This window comes from Cricetulus griseus, chromosome 6 (assembly GCF_003668045.3).
Source record: "Cricetulus griseus strain 17A/GY chromosome 6, alternate assembly CriGri-PICRH-1.0, whole genome shotgun sequence".
Lineage (NCBI taxonomy): Eukaryota > Metazoa > Chordata > Mammalia > Rodentia > Cricetidae > Cricetulus > Cricetulus griseus.
The window spans coordinates 82,725,521-82,739,956 of NC_048599.1; the positions used below are offsets into that span (position 1 = coordinate 82,725,521).

At 42.5% G+C, this 14,436-nt stretch overlaps 1 protein-coding gene across 7 annotated transcripts in view; it reads left to right on the forward strand.

Annotated features, from left to right (window-relative positions):
* Positions 1 to 1,398: 1,398 nt before the first annotated feature.
* Alkbh3 (alkB homolog 3, alpha-ketoglutarate dependent dioxygenase) overlaps positions 1,399 to 14,436 on the forward strand; it is a 32,449-nt gene continuing 19,411 nt past the window's right edge. For 2 of the 7 annotated variants that reach the window (XR_004770490.1, XM_027422413.2), the window contains exons 1-7: positions 1,399 to 1,543; positions 3,623 to 3,772; positions 4,071 to 4,174; positions 6,510 to 6,544; positions 8,687 to 8,734; positions 10,418 to 10,521; positions 12,104 to 12,192. Coding sequence is in view for 6 of the 7 variants with exons in the window: in XM_027422413.2 (XP_027278214.1) it covers positions 3,694 to 3,772; positions 4,071 to 4,174; positions 6,510 to 6,544; positions 8,687 to 8,734; positions 10,418 to 10,521; positions 12,104 to 12,192 (459 nt within the window). In the remaining variant the exon portion in view is untranslated. The other 5 variants (XM_027422414.2, XM_027422415.2, XM_027422417.2 and 2 more) reach the window with 5 other exon arrangements.

Here is a 14,436-nt window from a genome sequence, read left to right on the forward strand (position 1 = left end):
AAAGAAATTTAAGAATACGCACAAATAGAAGTTTGAGGACAATTTTATTAGTTTAAAAGAAAAACACCCCCAAGCATCCGATGGCAGACGAGCTGAAAATCTCAGCAACTGCCCAGAGGAAGAGAACGGAGAAGGGGGTGAGGGAAGCCATGCTGTTTCAATGGGCGTGGAGGTCAGACCCAGGGTAGACAAGCAGCCACATGGCAGGGAGGGAAGCATTAGAGGAAGAATAAAGAAACAAAGAATGTCGCGGGGAACCCTGAAGTGTTAGGGGAAGCATGCTGAGAGCAGCAATAGCAAGAAAAGGGAAAGCTATGCTTGTTTCTCTTTTTTTGGATCGTTCAGAAAAAAACGGGAAAACTTAGGAACCAGAATGGTCGTGTTCCGTAAGAGACTGTGGTAGGAAGTGGAAATTTAGAGAAGGAAAGTACAGTATCTCATTAAAGGACAAATTAGTCCGCTTATCTCTTTAGTGTTGCTTCAGGTAAGCCTCCCTTCCTAGGGGAAGTCCTTTGGCCAGGTGATTGACCCGGACCAACAGCAATGCCTGGTCTTCCCAGGACAGAGCTTCTATTCTCTTAATCAGAAGGGGATTTTTCTTAAAAGGCCTTTATTGCTACTCTTACAGTATCAGGCTTATTAGAAAGATTTTCACAATGGTCACGCTTGGGTAAATTTTAGAGAATAACTTGCAGAAAATATTTGATTCAGCGCTACAATTAGTACTGTCACAGTGTAAGATACATGGTCTTAACCTGTTCTCTTTCAAGTTGCTTCTCAAGAGGTCGGATGGGGGAGGAGACACTGAGCTATCTTGAGTTATTAAATTTATATAGTGTTCCAGACATTGTGATCTCACTCACTTACTCCCGCTAACAGGAGCTATGATGTTTTAAAAAAGGGAGCGGGGCACTTGCCCTAAATGGTGGCACTAGGATAAAATAATGCTGACTTAAGTAAAATTTACTTAGCACTGGGGAGCCCAGACAAATAAGACATGGTCCTATGCCCCGCCTTAAATGCCATGAACGAAAGTTGAGCAAGCTACAGTGGGAACCGGGAGCATGCTAGGCTCTTCATGGTTTTCAAGATAACAAGTGAATTCTATGGCTGAACACACTGACCCAAGTCTTCAACTCCCCGGTCCATCCACCAAGTTCCGGGGTACTGCGGTTGCCCTTTTTACAAAAGACCAAAGATGCCAGCACTAGTTTCGGGGATAACATCCTGGGGATTTAGGCCTAGGAGACTCATTCCCACCTCCGCCTCACCAGGGGGGCCTTAGCACCCACCCCTGTCCACAGTTCTGATCCTGTTCCCTTCAGCATCCGACCCGGCCCTCTAGGCACCAGGGATGTGGGGCGACCCGGACTCCGGGATACACACCGGAAGCGGTAGCAGTGTGTGATGTAAGAGGAAGTACGTAACACCGCGGCCTGTGGTTGGGCGTTGCAGGAGTTGGTGCTTCACTGTGAAGGTTCCCCAGCGTCCGGACAGCTGAGCTCTTTCAGAGGCGCCAGGAACTTTCCTCAAGCCCAGCCAGGTTGGTCCAGCTCGCCCAGCACCCGGCTTGCAGGGCGTGTGAGGACTGCCTATGGTCCGCTCCTAGGCCACCAACTGGAGGGGAATCGGTCTGAATTAGGGGACGGAACCGAGCCCTAGCCATGACATCAGCAGGCTTTACCTCAACCCTTGTGAGGGAGAGGCTGGAGCTCAGACGGTAACGTCAGCTGCCACAGTGTTTGCAGGTGGGACAGGGGCAGAGCTGCATTCAAAGCAAGGTCCCGCTACCGTCGGAGCCATTGTTCTTTTGAAGGTTTTCAAGCATTGAGTGCCAGCGTGGCGGGAACCTTGGTTAGTTGATAAGTTCAGAGACTCCCCAAGCTGACTAAGTCTCAGACGGCACTCTAGAATTTTTATTTTCATCAGTCTCCCTAGACGAGTGATAGACATCGCTTCCGAGTAAATGAGCAGCAAGGTGAGAAGGTTGGAGGCCTTCGGGGACTACCATTAGTCCTCGTCTTATGCCTTTAAGACCTCAGAGATGAGGTCTTCTTTCACACATTCCATAAGGCTGGAGAGTTGGATTTGCTTGTTTCATTAACTCTTTGGGGCAGGTGACAGCCTCTGCATGTCCCTACCTGATAAATGATTAGCACATGATGGGTTGTTGCTACTGAGACAGTCTCAATATTTAGGCCTCCTGAATGCTGGGATTACAGGTGTGTGCCAGTAAACCACAATTCTTATCAACTAAGAAAATTTAAGCATGGCGTCCTGAGCCCAGATCTGCTCTATTGGATCAGAAAGCCTAGGAGATGGGGCCTGCCTGGGGACCTGTAGGCTGAGCATTAATAGAAGTGTGCTCTTTGGGAACTTGAAGCTTTCCTATACCCATGAAAAAAAAAGTGGCTTGTAAATTCAGAACATGTGGCTGGACCCTCCTGAATTCTGTATTTGCTACAGAGTAAAATTTATAGGCAAAAATGTAGGGGGTTTGATTAGCTCAAGGCTGGGACTTGATAAAAGTTGAACTTTCAGTCAGTATTGATTTCTTGAGTGACTTTGTAAGTCACTAAACCTTCTGACCCCTGAATATATTAGCATAAATCACTCTTCATTGCATGTTATAAGCATAGAAATGGATCCTTTCCTAAATCATAGTTTTGAAAGTGGTACATGAATATTTTAATTTTAGTTGCCATTACTGTATGTATTTATGGTCTACTGTGACATTTTGATAAATGATTATGATATAGAACTAGTACATCAAATTAATACATCTATTACTTCACATACCTTTTGTGATGGAAATATTTAAAATCTCCTCTTAGTAACTTTGAAATATCCAGGGATTTTGGTGTTTATGGTCATTGTTCTGTGCAGTAGATCAGTAAAATTTGTCCAAGTGAAACTCCATACTTTGGATCTACTGTGTCCTTTTCCCCACCTAGCCTCCTTCCCTAGTCACATACTATTCTTAGGGGTTCAGCTTTCTTAAGTCTTCATGTGTGAGGTAAAGTAGGATTTGTCTCTCTGTACCTCTCTTACACGTGGCAAAAGTCCTTCAGCTTCCTCTGTCATGGGTGCTTTTAAAACTTTTGGGGAAGTTCTACAACCAGTGCACTAGGAAACTGGGTCTTGATCTTTTTGTTTGTTTGTTTTTGTTTTTTGTTTATTTTGTTTTTTTTCAAAACAGGGTTTCTCTGGGTAGCTCTAGCTGTCCTGGAACTCAATTTGTAGATTAGGCTGGCCTCAAGCTCATAGATCCTCCTGCCTCTGCCTCCCCATTGCTGGGACTAAAGGTGTGTGCCACCATACCTGGTTTGGCCTGGTTTTGAATATTCATGTTTCGGATTATGGGGATGTCACAGTTGCTCATGTTCTGCTTTTGAGACTAATATAAATAACACTGTCTGTGATTAGACTGCCTATTGAGAAAGTGCTCTGATAGCCAGCAGTCCAAGTGAACTCAGCCCTTGACAGAGACATAGTAAAGACAGTTGACTTTATGTGGAAACTCTATTTGCTGTTGAGCTGTGTCTTCTGACCAAACGGGCTATAGTTATTACCCTTTACTAGGCCGGCCTTTAATAAAACACTTGTTTCTTTTTGAAAACAGGTAACCATCCCATGGCTTGAATTGGGAATGAAATCTTCTAAAATATCAGAACAGAAAGCTTTTTGTTCAACATGGAGGACAAAAGACGGCGAGCCCGCGTACAGGGAGCCTGGGCTGCTCCTGCCAAGAGCCAGCCTACTGCCCAGCCAGGCAAGAACCTGCAGGGACTGTGTGTGGAATTGGACAGCTGCCATCTTGTTTATATCCTTTGCTTTATGGTGAACTCTCACTTGAGTTGCTAACAGTTTTCTTTACATGTGACTGGCATTTTGTCTGATCTTGTCAATGTCAAGCTAAGGGCATGAACTTGGTTTCTCCTGTTTAGTCAGTACCCTCAGTCAGAGTGTATTGAGGCTGTTTGTTGCCTTTGTTGATTACATTTTAGGTCGTAGGTCATCTTCAAGGAGGTTTATTGGCTCTTGTTTGAGACTTTTCTCTCCTGTCTCAGGTACTGCTGCTAGGAACCATCTTTCCCAGACACCAGGGCAGGCCTGGAGGAGCAAGGAGCAGCAACTGCCTGACAGAGAGTTTGTGTTCAAAGAGCCTCAGCTGGTAAAGTGTTTCTCCTTCAGTAGTAACGATGATGTGCCTATACTATGGTTCTGTAGTGGGTACTCCAATAGTGGCTGATAAGTTTACTTATGAGTAGCAGTACAAAGGATTCTAATAATAATGAAATGTGAACTATTGTCACACCAAATCCAGTAGATTCTCTGTGACAAGTTCCATAGACTGAGGCAATAACTTCAAAAGAAGGAGATCTCCTGGAAAGGGTTGTGGAACTCTCAGCTGGAGAAAAATATTGGGCTGTGATTCTCATGGCAATTTCTGTTTGTTCTTCTATTCCTTTTTTTTTTTTTTCACATTAAGGAAATGTTCCTAAAAGCCTATGCTGACATTTTAAACAAAAGAAATAGATAAGAAACCATCCCCTAGATGGGGTCACTAGCCATGACCTCATCTCAGGGAAAACCAGCGCTTTCCAAATCATTCACGTCATTCACATAAGTACAAATAGCAAAAACTTTCCCAACAATAAAATTTCATATGGCTATACATGTGTCATTGAAAGTGGGCTTAGGTGTAGGTTAAAATAGTTAAAATAGCTCAATACTTCAAAAACTCACAAGAACTAAGTAATAGATGTTGAATAATAACTGGCCATAAAAATATATTAATTTGATTTAAGAAATATATGGTTAGCTTTGGATGATCCCATGTTAGTCAAGGACGGTCCTGTGTTTTGACTAATCAAGGACAATTTTTGTGTTTTGACTAATCCTGGATGCTTCTATGTTTTGGATTTCTGCGTCACTCTGCCAAGTAACAATAATATCATATGTTTGGGTTTGTTTAACAAAAACATCCCCTGAGAAAATTTGTTTGAGAACTGCAAAATACACTCAGATTCAAACTGCCTCTGTGTTTGTTTCTGCCGAATCCTTACCCACCTATTCTTCAAGGACCCTCATCCCAGGGACTCCTATACCTGGCTGGGGTGGTCCGTGGCAAACTTTCAGTTTTCTTAAGAGCCTGAAGATCCTTGGTATTCTGTCCCTCACTGTATGACCGTGTTTCCCTCCAAACCCTCTGCCTTTTCTTTTTCTTTTCTTTTTTCTTCTTTTTTTTTTTTCTTTTTTTTTTTTGGCAGGGAAGCTATACTGTGACTACCAGCTTAAGGCTATATTGTGACTAGAGCTTTCGGGGGTTAGCCTAGGTCTAAAAGTTCTATCATGATGCTCTATTCAGAACAGTTACAGCAAATCCTTTTGAAATTTCAGTGATTATAGAAAAATGCCTGATTTTTAGCCCCCTACTCCCGATAGGGAATAAATGTAAAAACAGAGATGATTCAGTTTTGGGGGCACAGGGGTGTTGAAGGACTGGGGATCAATCCCAGAGTCAAAAGTGTGGTAGGCAAGTGCTCTCCCTTGAGCTCAACTCCCAGTTCTTATTTATTTTCATGTGTGTGTTATGCAAATGTATGTTCATATGTGTGGGTGCATGTATGTGCAGAGGCCAGAGGTGGACATCAGGTATCTTCTGCAATTGTTTTCCTCCACTTATATTGAGTCAGGGTCTCTCAGCTGGATATAGAACTTTCTAATTCAGCTAATCTAACTGGTCAGTTTGCCCTGGGAGTTCCCTGTCTCCACCTCTCACACTCTGGCATTGAAGATGAGCCTCTGCACCCAGTCAGCATTTATGGCATTGAGGGTTTGAACTTAGCCTCTCATGCTTTTGTAGCAAGTGCTTTATCAACTGAACCATCTCTTCAGCCCCTTCACTTAAAAAATAATAATAAAATGGAAAGCATACAGTTTAAAAGCCATAACAGTCATATAAATCAGTGGTTCTCAGCCTTCCTAAATGCTGCAACCCTTTAATACAGTTCATCGAATTGTGATGACCTCAACCATAAAATTATTTCATTGCTAGTTTGTAACTGTAATTTTGCTACTGTTATAAATTATAATGTGAATATCTGTGTTTTCCAATGGTCTTAGGTAACCCCTGTAAAAGGGTCATTCAACTCCCAAAGAGGTCATGGCTCACAGAGAAGGGCTAATATAAATAAATAATTATCTGAACTCCTCTCAGAATGTATCTTCTACTTTTTAAAAAAGTCTTCTATTAGTAAAAGGTTTTTGCAGAGTTTCTAGCCAACAGGAAAGTTGATTAGTTCTAATTATATCACATTTTCTGCCAGCTGGCCAGTGGGACATAGTTCTAGGAATCCCAGAAACAATGCTCTGTTGGGGTAGTGCGGTGGGATGACAAAGGGATAGCTGTAAACCTGACTTGTTTGGGCTAGAAATGAGAGGTATGCATTCTTCTTGACCCTTGGGAACCATCCCAGCATTCTGATCTGCCTTTTTCCTTGCAGGTTGTGCGGACAGCCCCAGAACCCAGAGTGATTGAGTAAGTGAGCATTGTTCACAGTACAGTGGGTGGCCAGGAACTTTCCCTCCCTGAGTTTCCCATTTAAAAGAGAATGGCCCATAGCTCTAAATTTGTAGCTGGAAGGAATAGTCCTACCTCAGTCTTTGAACTTGATCTTTTGAAGAGACTTTTTGGGTTTGCTGGTGGTATAGAAAACACAGCAAGATCTCTGCACATTCAGTTCTGCCTCTGGGGTGGATTTCCTGGCCCCATTTCACTGGTGACTGTAATGGTAGGCTGGAGACGGAAGAGGCTTTTTCCTGAGTCAGTGGAGCTTGGCTTGTTGAGAAGCCCATAAGTGTCATTTTACTAGCAGTCCTTATGAAAGCTGCCATCACCTAGATGACCCGACAGCCCATTTATTAAAACCACGGGGTTGTTCCTGACAATTTAAGCAATGCTAAATGTTCCTCTTGTATTGATCTGTGTCCAAAATGTTCTCTAAAGCCGGTGAGAGATATTTTGGCTTCTTTTCTCCTGCTTCTCACTTTCAACCTGATGTGTCTAATCTATCTTTTTTATGTTAGCAGTTAGCATCAGATGGATGTCTTTGCCCATGAGCAGTGTATTGTGCTATATGGATATTTGTAGATTGGCTTTTACAAGAATTTGAAGCTAACACAAATGCCAACATAATTTCAAAAAATATCTAATTATATCTTTGTAACTAGTTAGCTATATAACTAGTCCTGAGTTCTTTCTATCTCCCTAGAGTTTGATTTTCATCCTTGTATGTTAAGGATTGGTATTCCATTCACTTAAGCTCAGACTAGGTCTGCTAGTTTTTGACTGTTTGAATAGTAGTTGTACAGTATCACCTCCATCAGTGATAGAATGAACAAAGCCATGAAACCATTACAGCCAGGCTTAAATGGGAGGGATGCAATTGTAAGTTTGCAAGTCAAGAGAATAGTCACAGCATCTACCCCTGTTATTTGGGGTTCAGCCTTACTGTATCTAAAGTTAATTCTCTTAGGCTTAGTTAGCCAGTTTCCAAAAATGTGCTCCATGTTTAAAGTGAGACAGTGTCTAGATACAGTTCAGTATATCTCATTAAAGCATAGTATTCTTACCTTGAAACCTATATAGACAACTTCTGTAGAAATGTGATCATTGTGAAATATATGCTAGCTGTGCTCATTCAGCTGCCTAAGAGCCTGGCTGAGAGGTTGTGAATCACTAACCCCCTCGAGAGAGATGACATGAAAACCTTTAAACTGGTAAAGACCTGTCTGCTCTGTTGCTTTTCTGCCACATTTGATTAAATTCATCGAACTTTTATCACCCATCCACTGTGTGTAAGCTGTGAGAATAAGCCACAGTTTGTCCCTTAAGAGACCCACAGTCTAGTGAATTATAAAATAGACATGTAAACAAGTTATAGTTTTGTACATAAGATCTAATACTGGCACAGGGTAAGATGGGTGATATTACTGGCACAAATTAATGGTCAGGGAAGGTTTAGAGGTGGGGATAAGTGAGTTTTTGTAGGAGAAATCTGAAGTTTTCACTGGGCCAGACTGGGAGGTGAGTTGAATAGGGGCTGCTGACTGGTAGGGAAGTATTCCAGCATACAGAAATGTGGGCTAGAAACACCCATAGTGCTGTGTTAAGGGAATGCAGACAGTTGATGCTGAGGGCCGTGCCTCTGTGGGGTGTTGTCAGAAGAGGAGTCTATGTTTCAAGGACCATGAATGCAGTTATGGGGACACTGAAGGCCTTGTACTCAGAGGAAGAACTCACTAGACATTTATCTTTGAAAGGAATAGAAGCTCTAGGTCTTGAGATGCATGCACTTGCCACCTGGGTTGTACTCCTCATTCCAAACTCCTCCTTTGAATCAGCCTAAAGTATGGGTGAAACCTAGAAGGGTAGATTAGAGGTTACTTTCTCCCACTTTTGTCTCCAAGGCCTGATCCCATCAGGATTCTGTTACCAGTACCATTAATGATGCACTGCCATTTTGCCCCCTATCTAGCAGTTAAGAAGGGTGGAGCTTATGCCTCCCTCATAGTGTTTTCTATAGGCAACCAATCCTGGTGAGCCAGGACCATGGGAAGGTGGAAACGGGGTGGATTCTTTTGCCTCACACTAATATGGGCTTTTCCTCTGCTTTTTTAGCAGGGAGGGTGTGTATGAAATCAGCCTGTCACCCACAGGTGTGTCTAGGTAGGTGACTTCTCACTGGAACGTGACGTTATCTGTCATTGAGTTATCTCTTGAAATTGCCTTCTCCCTATTAAGGAACAAGACTTGGGTAATACCTCCTTTTTAAAAAATATTTCTAGCATCAAAACATTTTCCCAGCTTCTGCCAGTTACAGTGACTATTGTGACTACAATCTCATGAGAAAGCAAGGCCCAGAGAGAAAGTCCTTTCTCTGCACTCCCACTTCTCACAGTAACTTAGTGCCAGAGCTGGCTCTAGTCTTTTGTGAATGCTTCGTTATTATTGCTGCGCTTTCTTAACTGTTTATACATTCATTATATAGTGTTATATTGCCACATCAAAGTGAATTGAAGGTAAAGTTAAATCATATATTAAGTGTAGTCACAATTTTAAAATATTTTGAAAATATCTTAATGTATATTAATTATCACCATAAACCAATGAGATAAACAAATACATCAGAAATGACAAATGAAAATTGCTTAACAGGAGCCTCTATGGGATATGGAGCAGTCTGTAAGATTGATTGGTGTGGATGTTTTAATCCCTTTTAGAGCCTCCATGTCTTAGTTTGTTTTCTATTGCTGTGATACAGACCATGCCCAAAATCAATGTGGAAGGAAAGGATTTATTTCATCTTACAACTCTTAGGTCATAGTCTATCACCGAGGAAGTCAGGGCAGGAAGGGAAGCAGAGGCCATGGAGGAATGCTGCTTACTGGCTTGCTGTTCCTGGATTACTCTGTGTTCTTAAACTCCCCACGAGCATCTAGCCAGGGATGGTATTGCCCACAGTAAGCTTGGCCTTCCCACCTCAATAGTCAATCAAGACAAACCCCCTACAGACTTACCTATAGGTCAGTCTGATGGAGGCAATTCCTCTGTTGAAATTCCTTCTTCCCATATGACCCTTGCTTGTGTCAGGTTGACAACAACAAGACAAACCAACCATCCAACTGGGGCACTCCCTTCTAAGGTGAAACTTTTAACAGCCAGTGTGAGAGCAGCTATGTTGTCTTGGTCAGCCAGGTCTTATGTTAACTATTAGCTTTAGATAACCTCAGGGTCTTGTAAATCATGGGAGCCTTCTGAGGGTTTGCTACTGTCAAGACTGAAGGAGAGTGTGCTTCCAGGCTTTTTTTAAACAAAGAGATACAAAATGACTTTTCAGCGGAATCTCTAACAGGATGAGAATGTATTTATTAAAAGGAGACCTCATTTGGGTATGTTTGTTTTGATAGCCATGATAGTCTCTGTCTTCTAATGGATGTAGTTTTAAAAGCTATCTTTTGACCCCTACATTTTACTAGTTACTCTTCATAGTGACCTTATGCAGTGGATGTCATCTTTAGGTTACACTTTTGGAAACTGGACATTAAGTGTCTGCCTGAGGTTTTGAAACCAAGCCATGCTAATAATCTCTGTCTCTCATCTCCTGCTCAGTATCTTGAACATTGTTTGAAGCAGAAACCTAAAAAGGCCTCACACATCCCTCATACTTCCTTGTGTCTTTAGGGGTACCATGAATGGAGTTTATTTTCCATGAAGATCATGTGGGAGGGAAGTGGTCGAATGGTTCCATCTTCCCTTTAAAGTGACAATATAATCAACTAATCCTCCAGTAGTTACTCTAGTGTACCTTTTCCGTGTAGGGTAGCTAATGACAGTTCTTTCTGCATTAAGGGTGTGTCTATATCCTGGCTTCGTGGACTTGAAGGAAGCTGACTGGATATTGGAGCGCCTTTGTCAGGATGTCCCCTGGAAACAGAGGATGGGCATCAGAGAGGGTAAGTAGGCCTCTGGGCCTGCATAGTCCTCATTCAAGTGTTTTTAAATTCCTCACATCTTCGTAACACAGCTGGTCTCAAACAGGTTAAAACCCAAGACTCTCTAAGGGACAGACAGGAAGGAGTATGCCAGGCAGAAGCTATAGCCAGCAGAGGCCTAGAGGTCAGGGAGAGTAGACAAGAGAGAGGCAAGAGCTCAGAGACCCAAGAAAGCCTGCTAGCTGGCCTGTGGCTGGCATGCTCTCTCTTTCACTTTAACTGCCTCCTCTGTTAGTTCCGATAGTGCTCATTTCTTCATAGAAGTTTCCAGAGATTTCTTTTTGCTAACTCATTTGGCACACATTTTCCTGAAGTCCTTCTTACTGACTTTGTGTTCTCTCATTCCTTTCACTGGAGTCGGCCAGGCTCCTTCAGTTTTAGTATCTGTTCTCCTGATCCTGTAAAGATGTGATCTGCCCCCTTACTGTTGCTCTCCCTGCACCTGCAATGCCTGTGATTCCACACATGGCCACTAGGAGGCGTCTATGCTCTGGCATAGAGTTTGAATTGCTTGTGGAAAAAAGAGGAAAAGTGCATGTAAACTGACTTCTTTTTTTCTTTTTTCTTTTCTTTTCTTTTATTTTCTCTCTCTTTTTTTTTTTTATAAAAAACACGGGTGTGAGAATAGGAGCCAGCCTTTTTAGGGACGCCTTCTCCCAACTCTAGGAGTTTTCACAGTGTGGCTTTTGGTTGCTTGCTTTAGCATTCCAAGTAATTGTTAACTTTGAGTAAATTACAGTTCAGCGACTCTATAATTCTAGGTTTTCTTATCTTTAAGATTTACCTAATAGTATATAAATTATAAGATTCATATGTTAATTAAATAAATTAAGATGGTGCATAATATCTGCTTAACAGGATGCCAACTGGTGTGTATATGTGTGTGTGACCTTTAATGAGCATTGGCTACCCCCACTTCTTTTTTGACAGTTATAGGTCAAACCTGGGGTCTTATGCAGGCTTAGAAAACTCTACCACTGAGCTTCATGAATCGAGTCTTATACTTAACCATGTTGTTGTGCCTGATGTCTGTTGGGCAGAGATGGAAACCCCCTAACCTCTCTAAAACAGTTTAGATACTATGCACTCGTGACAAAAGCCGGTGTGTGCTATGGTTGCTTGCACTCTTTAGATCAGAAGGCCATGTACAGTGTTGCTAGGACACATAGGTGACCAGGTTCCCTTGTTTTTCAAATGGAGTATTGGTACCACAAATTTCTTTTCACAAGGTCCAGGCTCCATATTCTGATTTTTGAGGCTTTTTTGTTTTTTTTGCCATGACTGAAACAAAACAAATCATACACATTCCCTCCCCAGAGCCTTTGCCCAGGCTGTCCCTGCCAGCATGCTTTCTTTCCTGTGTAACCCTTCCAGCTTCCACTGGCCACCTCCCATATCCTGACTGAGGAAGGGACTGGGTCAGTCTACCTCTTCCTTTGTGCTCCTCACGCTTCTCGCACAGTGCAGGCACAGATCGGCTGGCAGCAGCAGGCAAGCCTTATCAGCAGCAACTGTCTCAAGAGCCCTGTATTTTCTTTCTTAGATATAACTTATCCGCAACCAAGACTTACAGCATGGTATGGAGAGCTTCCTTACACTTACTCAAGAATCACTATGGAACCCAATCCTCACGTATGTTGAAATGTCACTGGTGTGGTTTTCTAGTCTAAGGGTTGAGTCCTGGAAGTAATTCCTCAGAGAAGCATGTGACAGTTCCTACTTCAGAAAGTCCTCTGGGTTCAGGAACCTCCTATTCCTTGTCCTCTGTGTGCTCATGATTTGTAAATGAGCGCAGAGGGTGGGAGGACACTGGCACAGTGAATTGGGTCTGGAGCTGCAGACCCCTCCTCCGTGAACACTGCTGTGTTGTTCTGTGCAGCACATCCCTATGGCTGGCCCGTGAGGGTAGAGTGCCTTTCCATTTCTCAGCTCTGTTGTTACTTGTTAAAAAAAATCTCGGTTTTGTTAATTTTATATTTGTTCTATGGGTACAGTTTTTAGACTTCCACCTTATTTCCACTTGGGTCTGTTTCTACTGCTTTTTTTGTTTTTGAAGATTTCCATGATAGCTAGGCTTGGTAGTACATGCCTATAAATCTACAACTCAGGAAGCTAAGGCAGGAGGATCATAAGTTCAAGGCCAGCTTTAACAGCACAGTAAAACCCTATCTCTTAAAAAAAATTCCATGACAGTAGACAAAGATATTTTGGTATATAAATAAGCTTGTCCAAAGGCTAGAGTTGAAGTCCAAGAAATAGCTCCCTGTTTAGTTCTTGGACTCTTGCCTTTGACAAAAATATTATGCTTTATTGAAAGAGACTTTGAAGAAATGGAGTTTTGCTTATTCCTTTGGACACACAGAAGTGTGACATGTTTTAGAGCCCCAGCAATGTAAGCACAAAGCCCCTGTGTGCTGAAGTACCCAGGGACACCATGGACACAGTGTGGCTGTCACAGGAGGAGACTGCTGCTTTGATGGGTCGTGGCCTAGGCCTGGTTGAAGACTCACTTCGGAAATTGTGGAGGCTTCTTTCTCTGAAGTAGATTTGGAGTCACTGGGGGAACAGAAGCTGCCCCCACTTGTGTCACAGCCGTTTGCCTGCTTGTCTGTGGCCACAGCCAGGGGCTATGCAGGCTTGGGGAGAAAGTCTCATTTGTTCCAGCTTGTCTTTCAGGCAGCTTTTTCAGCAGGCATTGCTGTACATCTGTTGGGGGCAGTTTCCTGGGCTAAAAACCACCATTTAGAGTTCACAGAAGCCACACAGCCTTGCTAAATACTGTCTTTCACTTTGGAGGCATTTTTAAACCATTTTTCAAAAGATTTTTTTTTTTTTTTTTAATGACAAGGCTTTTTGACTCTTATTGAAATTGTAGTCTCAGCACTTAGGAAGAAATAAGAGGGCTGTAGGTTTGAAATAGTTAGACCCTTCCCTGGAAAAACAAAAGTGGCTTGGGCATATGGCTTAGTTGAACAGTGCTTACCTGGCATGCACAAGGCCCTGGGTTTTGTTCCTAGCACCATAAAACATAAACCAACCTAACAAAACAAAACCCCTTCAAATGAATAAAACTGAAAAATTGTGTGTGTTTCTCTTAACATTGACAAATGACAAATGTTCTCATATCATTGACAAATCTTATAATTAGTAAATATTCTATATGGAGCCTGGTGGTGGTGGCAGCACACACCTTTAATCTCAGCACTCAGGAGGCAGAGGCCAGCAGATCTCTGTGAGTTCAAGACCAGCCTGGTCTATAAGAGCTAGTTGCAGGACAGCCTCCAAAGCTACACAGAGAAACCCTGTCTCAAAAAACCAATAAATAAATAAATAAATAATACTCCATATAGGTTTAATACCTGTGTAATATTCATGGTCTTTGAATGCATTAATTTATTCAGGCAAGCCTCCTGTTGGACATTAAGATTGTCAGGATAGGGCTAAAGGGAGTCCTCAGCCAGGAAGTGCATGCTTCACTGGCCTGAGGACCAGAGTTTGAGCTGTGCCTTCCAACCCAGGTGGAAGAGCATCATAGTTCACGTTTGGAATCCAGTGCTGAGACGTATGCTGGCCAGTTAGTCTAGCCTGCTTGGTGAATTCGAGGCAAGTGAAAGATCTTGCATCAAAATAACAATAGTAATAATGGTAAAGAACTGGGCTACATCTATGGGATGACACTAGAAGTTGTCTTCTGGTCTCCAAGCATATACATGTGCAAACACATATGCACACAAAAGATCCTCAAATTGTAATTCCTATTGTGGAATTTTGTGTTTTTATCGATACCGTATTTAGTACACACACACACATACACACACACACACACACACACACTATTTATTTTGAAAGGAGGCCTCATTAGATAGATAGGCTGGC